The 12999-nt window shown below is 33.8% G+C and overlaps 1 protein-coding gene and 1 pseudogene across 2 annotated transcripts; both read left to right on the plus strand.

The window, feature by feature from the left end:
• Window positions 1-234: 234 nt before the first annotated feature.
• Window positions 235-2666, plus strand: AT1G78095 (annotated as a pseudogene; the record flags this gene model as incomplete). The annotated part of the gene is made up of 1 exon: window positions 235-2666.
• A 7488-nt stretch (window positions 2667-10154) lies between these two features.
• Window positions 10155-11705, plus strand: AUF1 (F-box family protein). Its single transcript, NM_106460.3, has one exon. It carries the CDS (start codon window positions 10390-10392, stop codon window positions 11392-11394), a length of 1005 nt encoding a protein of 334 aa, NP_565169.1. The 5' UTR covers window positions 10155-10389; the 3' UTR covers window positions 11395-11705.
• Window positions 11706-12999: the final 1294 nt, after the last annotated feature.

Consider the following 12999-nt stretch of genomic DNA (forward strand, 5'->3'; position numbering starts at 1 on the left):
ATCAAATTCGATTTTCTTTGATTCTTCTTCTTATTCTTCGTCTTGTGGTGGTGCTTCGTCGTGTGGTGGTGCTTGGAATCTTGGTTTGATCGAATCTGAAACGTAAATTGGTTGGAGTCTCATAATTTCCACAAAGATGTCGTAAGTGTTTGTTATTGATTTTGTATTAATTTTATCTTGTTCGGAATTGTATGTATTTGTTTGGATTAGTTGATATTTGAGAGTGATAAGTAGATGTTTGACGATGATGTTGATATGTTTTACAAATATAGTGACGGTGATGTCGAGTACAATGGGGGTAACGAATCAGAGAGTGAAGAGCGGATTGAAGAAGAAATTGTTAGAAGGAAGAAGAATACGAAGAAGAATAAGAAAGAGAAGAAGAAAAAGGATGAAGAAGATCCTCTTGAGCGTTTTGACTTTGAAGTAGATGATGGAGTAGCAAATTTCGAAGACGAGATACCGATAGGCCGAGATATAATTCCCGAGAGCTCAGATGAAGACGAGGATCCTATTTTGGTGAGGGATAGAAGAATCAGAAGGGCTATGGGTGATAAGTTTGTGATTGGAAGTACATTCTTCACAGGGATTGAGTTCAAAGAAGCTATTTTAGAGGTGACATTAAAGCACGGGCATAATGTTGTTCAAGATAGATGGGAAAAGGAGAAGATTTCATTCAAGTGTGGTATGAGCGGGAAATGTAAATGGAGAGTGTATTGTTCATATGATCCAGATAGGCAACTGTTTGTGGTTAAGACATCATGCACGTGGCATAGTTGCTCACCTAATGGGAAATGTCAGATCTTGAAGAGTCCTGTAATTGCTAGGTTGTTTTTGGACAAGCTGAGGCTAAATGAAAAGTTTATGCCTATGGATATTCAGGAATATATCAAAGAGCGTTGGAAAATGGTGTCTACAATCCCACAATGCCAAAGAGGTAGACTTCTTGCCCTCAAAATGCTTAAAAAGGAGTATGAGGAACAATTTGCTCATATCCGGGGATATGTTGAAGAAATTCATTCTCAAAACCCAGGGTCTGTTGCCTTCATTGATACATATCGAAATGAAAAAGGTGAAGATGTGTTCAATAGGTTTTATGTATGTTTTAATATACTTAGAACACAATGGGCTGGATCTTGTAGACCTATTATAGGACTAGATGGTACATTTTTGAAAGTTGTTGTGAAAGGAGTTCTATTGACTGCAGTTGGTCACGATCCAAACAATCAAATCTATCCAATTGCTTGGGCTGTGGTACAATCTGAGAATGCCGAGAACTGGTTGTGGTTTGTCCAGCAAATAAAAAAGGACTTGAACCTAGAGGATGGCAGTCGGTTTGTCATTCTATCAGATCGCTCAAAGGTAAGAATCTCATCTCATTCCCTTTGTATATTGGTATGTAACGAAGTTCTCATTATGTTTTTCAAATTGTTTAACAGGGTCTTCTGAGTGCTGTTAAACAAGAATTGCCAAATGCTGAACATAGAATGTGTGTGAAGCATATTGTAGAGAATCTAAAGAAGAACCATGCCAAGAAGGATATGCTAAAGACATTAGTCTGGAAATTGGCTTGGAGTTACAATGAGAAGGAGTATGGGAAGAATCTCAATAACTTGAGATGCTATGATGAAGCATTGTACAATGATGTCTTGAATGAGGAACCACATACTTGGTCAAGGTGTTTCTATAAGCTCGGTAGTTGTTGTGAGGATGTTGACAACAATGCTACCGAGTCATTCAACTCAACCATCACCAAAGCAAGAGCGAAGTCATTAATTCCAATGCTAGAAACAATAAGGAGGCAAGGAATGACTCGGATTGTTAAGAGGAACAAGAAATCATTGCGCCATGAAGGTAGATTTACTAAATATGCTTTAAAGATGCTTGCATTAGAGAAGACAGATGCAGATAGAAGTAAGGTATATCGTTGCACACATGGCGTTTTTGAGGTATATATAGATGGGAATGGTCATAGAGTGGATATACCAAAAACACAATGTTCATGTGGGAAGTGGCAAATAAGTGGTATACCTTGTGAGCATGCTTATGGTGCTATGATAGAGGCTGGTTTGGATGCTGAGAATTACATATCCGAGTTCTTCTCGACAGATCTGTGGAGAGACAGCTATGAGACAGCCACCATGCCATTAAGGGGACCTAAGTATTGGTTGAATTCTAGTTACGGGTTGGTAACCGCACCACCAGAACCTATTTTGCCTGGAAGAAAGAAAGAAAAATCTAAAAAAGGGAAGTTTGCAAGGATCAAAGGGAAGAATGAGTCGCCAAAGAAGAAAAAAAGAAAGAAAAATGAAGTTGAAAAGCTTGGAAAAAAAGGTAAAATCATACATTGCAAGAGCTGTGGTGAAGCTGGGCATAACGCATTAGGATGTAAAAAATTCCCTAAAGAGAAGGTACCGAGAAAGAGAAAGTCAAAGAATGATGGCAATGATGAGGTATGTTTCTGTTGTATAGTATCTTTCTTCACATTCTCTGTATCTTAGTATCTTTACTTGCTTACTCAGATTGAAAAGAAGGCTAAGAAGGCTAAGAATGATAAGAAGGATACAGATGAGAAGAACTCTAAGAAGGAGAAGAAGTCTAAGAAGGAGACTCACATGCCGGATACAATCTTTATCACACAACCTTCTCAAGCAACACAAGAGTAGTTTATATGTTATGCTTTTCGAGAAATGGCATTTGAATGTGTTGTCATGTTTTTTGGAGTTACTTTAATGTTAACAATATTATTGACGAATTGGATGTGTTTTGGTTCTAGACTAATGATGATGTTGGTTATTTTGGACTAATTGGCTTGTCTCTGATTCTTACTATTATGGTATCCTTCTCTTTCATTCAGATTTTATTTTTTTCCGTGACAAAGGTTTTATAACAGAACAACAATGCTACTAATGATGTGTTTTTAGAAGAAAATTTGAAGCCTCTTTCTCATACAGTGGCTTCAATTTGGGTTAATAGATTATGGTAGGATTATCGGTTTAATCGAGGCTAATTAATTTTAAAACGTGATTTTATGATTTTAAATCGCATTTTAGCAGCTTGATTAATGTTGGTTAATTACGTGGGATTATATATATTAGGTGGAATTGAGAAGAATTTAAGTTGATTAGAGGGAAATAAAAAGAGGCTAAGAGTTTGGGTAGAACCCAGTTGAAACAATATACTTGAGGGGGCCTCCTATAGGCAGCCCTATTAAAAATGAGTGAAAGTACTGTTTTGCAGTGAAGGAAAAGCTCTCATTGTCTGCTTATTTATATACTAAAAAGCAAAATGAAATAATACGATTTTGGACAGTCTGAAGGAAACACTTCCGCAAACCCAAGAAATTCAATCCCAAATAATATCTTAGAACTCTTTCTTTTCTCACACCCACTTGGAGGATTACCTGCTATTATATTTCAGTTTTTATTTATTTATTTATGTTCTTCACCATAGAGTTAAACTTAAGGAAACTTCTTAAACCGTATTATATATATATATATATGTGTGTGTGTGTGGACACCTAAGATTCGAACAAGTATAATATATCTAATCTTGATCGTTCCGAAATTTTTCAACACATAAACTCCTTCTGCAGTGAACAAGCTTTAAACAACTTCTGCGTCTTATAAAGGCAAAATGTTACTATCATTTGCAGGCCATAAATACAAGAAATAGATTACTAATCATTTCAGAATAAACAAGGTTTTTATCAAAAAAAAAAAAAAAAAAAAAACTGAAGAAGAAGAAGACAAGGCAACTAGCATTTATTTGTGGCCATTTCATGTCACAAGGCTTAACTTCCTAAAAGAAGTTCGAATTATTGGAAGAATAAAGGATACTGTAGGGTGATCATATTATTGACAATCTTTATCCATATATAGAAACTTAAAGTTTATTAATAGACAAAGGAAAATTGAAGAAAGCTATAATTTCCCAGCAAAGTGAATATTTATTGTATCCAATTTTGTGTGGGGTTTCAAATTATACTTTCCTATTCTCTTTCCAAGAATTTCGTTATTCATTATGATTAACTACATACCGTAAATAATATCTAAAGATGAATTACCGTAAATTGGTCAGTTAGCCTTTATCCAAAACTTTTAGATGAAACTATTTACATGTTACTCGCGCGAACTTCACAATGTCATAAGAAGTAAATTATTAAAGATCTCTATATAAATTTTTAGTTAAGAATCAACTATTATTATTATGCCAAGCAGGGAGATGAAAACATAAGCTACAAGTTGCATGCAGATCAAGAACATGCAAATTACTGAGACATATTTTGTTTAGTAGTAACTTTTGTTATAAATTAATAGTCTCCAGATATCTGAGACAGCTCAACTGCTAAAGTCCTAAACTTTTTAAGCAACACTAATTTTAAATATTGTGCATGATCATAACTATATTGAGTAATCTATGATAAAGAAATACACACTATCAATAAAGATAAGAAAAAATTAACATTAGATGATAGATCTAACCTGCATAGTGCTAAGCAATCGAAGGTATAGTTCAACAAGTGGGAAATAATAAGAGTTAAGTGCTAAGCAATCGAAGGTATAGTTCAACAAGTGGGAAATAATAAGAGTTAAGTGCATGCGATTATTGACAATACTTCTCTGAATTGGTCTATCCTTTTGTTTCTGTTAATGGCTTATTCGATCTTTGATTCATCATGTGCATTCGTTTACCGACAAATACTTCTGAACTGGTTTATCTTAAATGTTTTTAATGGGTATTCGAGTTATCCCTTTTTAAGTGACAGCCAATTATTATAATATATTTTCATGCTGCCATAAGTTATTATACCATCAAAGAAATACATCAAAACTATATGAAGATATATATATATATATATATATATACAAAGTACATCCTAGATTTTATAATGACAAACTGACATTGTTAAATAAGTTGGTGTTCTAGACTTATGAATTCAGATGTATAACGTTTTCGATTTTTAGTAGGACAATGTTCGCAGTAGATTTTAACAAATTTAGATAATATAGATATATTTGTTATATAGAAAATAAAAGGCAACGGAGGAATCTTGTTAAAGTGAGGTCTCTTTAATTTTGTCTATGAAATGAACTTTTCATTATTTAAACGAAAAGACTATTTATCATATTCTAATATATGCTAATGAATAGTGAGTTATTTTTTCGAATGGTAGGTGGTGAAAAGGAAAGCCGCGATAAAGTAACACTACTTAGGTTGAATGAGGAGTTGGAATCCACTTAAAGTGGTTCGAATTAATGAAAATAAACATATAAAAGACTTATATATATAATATATCCTATTATTATTTTACACTAATCCTTTCCTTTCAATATCTTAGATATATTTGGACTTCAAGTGGGGCAACCAACATGCTTCCATTCCACGAGAAGACATGACTCGATACGTGTAAAGAAACTAAAGCCGTTAAGTGTGTGTGTATCTTCACTTATATTTACCACATTAATTTCTTATTCAGATATTATCTAAAGAAGAAACCACATCATTGATGGCCCGACTTGGATGGAAAAAAAAAAAAAACTAAGTACGATTTCCTCCAATTATTGGGATCAACTCTATTTGCTACTTAATTTTAATGGTAGCTTCTACTACCTATTTTTTTTTATACTATGAGTTTCAATTTATATTGCTAACCAGACACAGATAGATCAAATCTCTCAAACTTTAGTTGCACACCTAGCTTAGAATACAATATATTTTGTATTGAAGTAAAAATAATGTTTCATTTTGTATTTATAAAAGGGAATACATTTTGTATAACAACTTTTTGGTTTCAGCCAAATAATCATTTGATGACGTGGTTTCATGAAACATTTTGTGAAAGATCTATTCATCCCGATATTGATGGGACGCTCCCTATAGCAAATAAGATACATTGTATAAACAAATAAAATCATAAGTTGTGCTAAAGACTCGATATTCATGAATAGATGCTCTGGATGGTGACAAATAAATAGAAAATAAGGAGATATATGTATGATTAAGGAAATACAGAAGAAATTAAAGAAAAAAAAGAGAGAAAACATAATAGTTTGTTTTTCTATATGACAGCTATCAATGAGTCACTAATCTATTCACATGAACAATGGGGTTCATGTGTTATTCTTTGGATCCGTGCCCCAAATTAACAACTAGTATTATGATAGTTCATTTTTTAAGACCAATTGAAATCTTCAAATCCTAAAATATCCCAACAATAGTTGAGAGTCTTGAGACCGATCTAAATATATCTAATACTATATGTAAAAATATTTAAATGTCTATAAGATTACTTTTTAGTTGTTTTGGGTACTTTCAAATGTTAAGAATCTAATAAATTTATAAGTGTGTCTTGTTGCCTAAATCATTCTACTTGGAGCAGTGACAAACTGACAAACAGATTCCTTGTTTGATGTATCACTTAATTAAAACCAACCATATAATAGTTGTTAATTTGTAATCTATATTCCTTAACTACAGCTTAAATGGTTAAACCCCATCATGTGAAAGCTATAAGGAACCAATTAAAGCATCTTAAAAAGGTAACGGGGACCATTAATCAGATTCTCATTATCAATTAATTACGATTAGTGAGGCAATAATACAGGTTTTAAGCACACACGTGTCACCATAATGGTCCCATCCTCATTCTTCTCTATTTGCTTCTCCCATGTTGTAGGGTTTAGGCTTCGAGAAAATTTGTGTACTAAACATTAATTTTAAGTTAGAAGTAAAAGATTAAACTTTGATTGGATGATTAAGATTTCAGACCATGTGTTTTAGTGATCTTATACTAGGGAGCAGATTTAGTTTCGTCCCAATAATTACCCGCTTTCAGGTTTTAAAACGTTAGAAACTAATCTTAAACTTTGGGTAGGGGTACTTATTGCACTATTTTTATAATCTTAGCTTATTGCAAGTTATTGGACAAAGGATAATAATAAACAACGTTTGTTTATAGAAGCTAGAGTTATAGGGTTAGTTGCTTAGATCGGATAAATGATTCTACTGATTATTATTGTTAATTCTAGTACTCAATATAGGTTCTTAGATTCCAACTAACAATGTAGATTAAAGTGTTTTTTATACATGAATAAGTAATAGTTAATGGCGTAACGAATATTTTATAATGTTGCATTTGAATATTACTGCAAGTTGAGTGTAACCAGTAACCACCAAGGAAAAACTCGTTCCATCTTTCTCTGATATTTCATTTTCATAAATTGTATCTTATCTTTGTTTTCATACAATTTTTATGGCATGCGTTATCAAAACGAAAAATAATAGACACTAACTTACCACCAAAAAAAAAAAAAAAAAAAAACTTGTAAAATCAGGCCTTAAGTTTATTAAACAGGCCTCGTATAATTCAATGGCCCAAACAAATCATCAATATTGGTATTACAGATGGGCTGTGAAACGATTCGACCATATCCCAATGGTATAAAATAACTGTATTATTAACGGGCCTAAGAGTCCAAAGAGTTGGGAGCCCAAAAGAGAAATTGAAAAAACGAATGCTAATAGAAAACGCCAATTATTAATTTCCGGCCCAGACCAGACAATGTTGGGCTAATCAATATTAGGCCCAATAGTGTTGATCTGCTGCCACTAATTAGAGCCTAACTACACCGTTATTTCCAACTGGCGACTTTGATAAGTTTAATTATTTTTCAGATTTATTTTAAATTATTTTAGCTTAGCTGTGCCTGTGCGTGTCGAATAAAAAAAATTCAATAATCAAATACTCTCTCGCAAATGAATGATGATACACAATAAACCAATGATTAAGATATTTTTATATCTATTGTTTAGTGAGTCGTTGTCACGGTTGAGTTGTCCACTTGTCCCCCAAATTTTAAATTAGAATAAGCGCTATCAACTTTCTTTAAATTATTGATCTCTCGGCTTAGTAAAATACTAAAATGGGAGAAGATTTTTTAATTTTATTTTATTTTTTAATTGAGAGGAAACTATTCTATCAAGTAAATTGGATATAATTTCAGTAGCTTTCTCCTTTTTTACAATGAAATCATTATAAATAAAAAAATATGTTTATATACACAATGTCGTAATTTTCATAGCACAGCACCATTGGCTTAACCAATTAAGAATTTAGATTCAACAAAACCTTTGATTTAAAATTCAATGAAAAGAATCTCTGATATTTCATTTCCACAGGTTGATACTCTCATAGTTGTCTTAGAGCATGGACAATGTATACATTAAAGCTGAAATTATTCATAGATTTGGGAAGACAGTGTCAAGTTGCCTGTGACAGACAATAAATCAACAAAGACAAAAATAGGCAAAAAAAAAGAGACAAAAATAAGTGTTGGAAATTGAACCGTACCTTTTGTTATCTTCTCCGAGAAAGATGTGTTTTTGGCAATCGCGTAAACTTTGGAAGATGGCATTTTTTTCCGTGCCAATAAATATTTCTCATTGATTCTCTTCTTTTTTTTGTCAAATAAATGTTTTTTTTTTTAACTCTTTCAGCTACAAATTACTGCATTTGTTACGGAAAGAAAAAAATCAACAAGGAACAATGAATCACAACGATTTTCAAGTGTTTAAACTTTGAATCGGAATTTTCAACACACGTGCATTAATGACTTAAACTCAGTTTTGCATTGATCATTAACCAACTGAATTGTCAAAAGAAGTTAAATATATGAATAAATGTCTAAACAAAGGAGTGTAATCTACATTGACAACGTTTAATGCCTTGTTAATTTGAGTGTATAATTCAACCATAGAAATAGATAGCTTTAAAAGCATTACCACACAACTAACACTATTCTTTTATTATGACGTTATTATCATAATATATAACTCAATGAGTAAGGACTCGTGAGTAAGACATTTCTACTCAGCCACTAGATCATGCGTATGATGAATGGATCTCCATGGAAGGACGTGTGACAAGATATGCCACAACAACTCCCAAATCCATGCATTATCTCAGAAGACAAAAAGTGCATTAATACAACCTGTCCCAACTTAATCTCATCACCATCACTCGAGCTTTACATATTCAATTATTCAAATAAAATAAAGAAAGGATAAAATCGATTTGAAAAATAATGGTAAGATAGAGAAAACTAATATTGATGTTCTAAAACCAAATTGTTGCCTTAAACTAACAAAAATAGATATGATTAATAATAAGGTCAGAATGAACCTAGACATACACATATGGGGAAATCGTAATGTTTTAAAGAGTCTTAAGATTTCGGTTTAGTGAATGTCTGACTAATTCTCACCAATTATTTATCTCGCGCTTTCGTGTGTAGAATAAAAATAACCTATATGTCAGGAATGATTTAGCGACGACTTCGGCTTCTAATGTAAAGTCTCTCCTGAACATCATCTTGGATTCACGAATAAATTCATAAGACAGTTGTTTTTCTCTCAAATAAACAGAGAGACAAAAACAAGTACAATACAGTGTTTTTTGTTTGTTCCCTTATCACGATGATACATCAATGCTAAAGCAGAGGGAGATGGAGAGTGCCGCCTTAAGGGTTTGCTTGAAGCTGTGATTTCCGTACAAATACAACGGGAGTGTACGAACGAACGATATACAGTACTGATCCTCGTGAACACTACTTATTATATGTTGTAAAAGAACTAAGGTTTCGATTGGTTGTTCGTTCTCATGCATATCTATTTTTACAAAATAACCACTTTTAAACATTTTAGTATAAGATTTTGATGAACACTAAACATAAAAGTTAGACGTAGATAATCGGAGAGCATCAACACTTGTAGTATGTTGGAACTAAAACTTGATACTTTTGAGTTTTAAGTTTTAGGTCGTTACTTGACCAAAATCACTTTATTAGGTAACACCATTTAATCTCTTATTATATTTATATTATATCGATTCACTATCAGTTATTAGATTGAATTATTTCAAACAAATATTTATGTTCACAAAATTTTCAAAAAGTTTATTTAAAGCTATGGTCTGTGTCCATCCAATTCATTTTTTGTATTTAATCAATTATTTCCCGTCCGGTATGGACCGTGATGATTTAATAAAAATACGTTAAAGCAGCTTGGACCGTTGATTAAGGACGATGTCGCCGGATAGAGAGCATCACAATCGTTGATGTCTCCTTATTAATTATCAAACCACCAATACAATATTCGAAAAAGCCGTACTTAATGTTCTTTATTTATTAAAATATCATTATACCGACGGCAATTATGGTCCTACATGCCGGTTATTAGAAATCTCTCGTTTCTCGTTTCCTTATTTAAAGTCGCAAAAACTCTCTCTACACAGCTCATAACAGAAAGAAGAAACACAAAGTGAGACAGAACTCTCTAATTAGTCCCGAAGGTTTCAAAAGGGTATTTTGGTAAAATCGAAAGAGAATCATGGACGCTTTTGATGCGATTCCAGATCCTGTGGTCATCGACATTTTGAACAGAGTCGGTGACGTCAAAACGTTAATACGATGTCGTTCCGTTTCTAAACGATTCAACTCGTTAGCCACTCAGTCTGAGTCGCTCCTTCTCCAACTCGATCAGATCCTCGGAGCCACCGAATCTGACTCCGAGATCGATTCTCCTATCGCTAGCTTCTTCCGATCTCTCTTCAAATCCATTCACGGTCTCCTTCCTCCTATCTTCTCCAAACCAGCTAACTCTGACGAAATCCTAACCCGATCTCCGAAAACTCCGGCTCAGATTCTCTCCGGATTTGAACGGATCCGGAATCTGGAGGTGGAATTATACGGTGGTGATGTCAAGCTTGAGAAAGGCGCCGCCGTTAAGTGGAAGGCTGAGTTCGGGAAAACTCTCAAGAGCTGCGTCATCGTCGCTTTCCGTTCCGCGACGGTTAATACTTCAGCAGCTACGGAAGCTGCCGCCGTCGTCGACGGTGTTGTTGAGTCAGATTCGGAGTTTGTTTGTGGATTGAAGACGCGCGTGGTGTGGACGATCAGCGCGTTGATGGCGGCTTCCACGCGTCATTACTTGATGAGAGATTTGGTGAAAGATCACAAGGAGATGGAGAAATTGATTGTGCGTGACAGTGATGGTGAAGGTACGGTGGTGATGGACGCGGCGGGGATGAAAGAATACAGAGAGACGGAGGTGCGTGGGGATAATAAAGAATCAGAGCGCGTGGGGGAACGAACTGTGGTACCTAGCGTGAGGATGAGTATGAGACACGCGCCGTCGCTGATGCTGAAGAGCGGGATTTGTCTCGAAGCAGCGACGCTGGTGGTCGTAAGGCCGACTGGTGTGGCTTCCGATGATAACGATGTTGAGCTGGTGACGGAGGCGTTCGCCGGAGATGGCGACGATTGTATGTACGGAGAAGCTGTTACGGCGTTGCTTAAGCGTAGGAGAAATGTGTTAGAGATGAATTCTTTCTAAGGCCTAGTGGGCTTTTTTTGGGCTTCCGTTTGTTTGGCCCTTTTTAATGTATATACATACGCATCGTACAAAGCCAACTGTACTATTGGCGTACGACTTTTGGGTCAAATGACATCAAATCCGAATTATTCCTCTAATATCATATGATTACCACATTAAATGCGTTGCAGCATCTAATATTATACATAGATATGATTCGAAAGAATAAATTAATAGCAATAATTTATGAATTTAATACTATCTGTCTATCTCCCAGATCTAATTATTGTGGATTAAAAAATATGGGCTAATGTAAAATAATTCCTAACACATATTTTTGTTATTGCTTATTATAAGGTGGATATCATGGAATAAAAGGAATTTGCAAATTTCAAGCCTATTGGATCCGATTTTAAGCCCATCAAGGCCCGCTAAAATCAGTCAACTTTCAGTTTATGAGCTATATAGTTCGACATTTCAATGTCTTTCTTGAACGAATAAAACTCTGTAACTTAATTGATCTGATTTCATTATGAAGTACGACCAGATTGTTTAATATTCCATTGAGTGGTGTCATCACTATCACGATCAAAAAGGATGTTATTGATTAGGTCACTAATAATTTTTTTTAACATTAATATAAATTTGCAAAAGGCGATAGAGTGCGGAGAAAGAAAGTAATTAAGGTGTTAGTTTCATTAAACCATAAAGTAATCTCCAATTAGAAAACAAAACAAAAAAAGGTGGTCCTAGCTTACAATTTAATGACAAATATTTGTGCTTTAAATCATATAAAACAGAATATCTTAAATATGTAAACTTGATTAGAGAGTGAAACCCAACCATATGTAGCCTATATGTATGACTGATGATGCTTCAAACAAAAACTTTGATTACTAGTTGAAAGTGTTAGGCAATACAAACTTCTAAGGCTTCTTTTTGCCACATTTTATCATGGTTTTATTTTTCTTCATAATTAAGCATACGTCTACGACGTACTTATATAAAGTTTATCTATAATCAAATATGTATGTTTCATTGTGATTCGAGAAGACCTAAGTTTGTTAAACAAAGTGAACAAAATGTGAATTGCCTAACTTTTTTCGAGTGAGTCTCTTTGTGCAAAAGGCCTACCCACATGATCTATCAATATTGTCGCTCTCGTTCACAAGGATTGGGGTACAACTAAATCAAACAGTATCTTCAATCAACATAAATTTAACTTTATGAAAATTGATTAAAAAGATGATATCTTCCTTTTTCTATAATTGTTTCATAAATTGAAATTGTTACTTAACTGTTAAATATAAAGTTTTCGTAGTGCTTAAGGCCTACCATCAAATGTTGATGCAACTTATCATGATAAGACATACCTAACTTTTAGTTTTTCCATCCTTTAATATTTGGGGTCTGATGGTTTATTTTTCTTTTAAGTAATTTTGAAATGCATATTTATCATTCCAACAGTTCTAAACTGTACCTGTTTAAAGAGAGATGAACGCAATTAGCGCACCATTAGTAAATTTACCCGTTTCACGTGAATTAAAGTGAAAAATACGAGTTTCATAATTACAAATTCGGTGAATGTCAAAAGGCAATTTTGCCAAAACTGTTGTTTAATATCAA

Source organism: Arabidopsis thaliana (genome assembly GCF_000001735.4).
Source record: "Arabidopsis thaliana chromosome 1 sequence".
NCBI lineage: Eukaryota > Viridiplantae > Streptophyta > Magnoliopsida > Brassicales > Brassicaceae > Arabidopsis > Arabidopsis thaliana.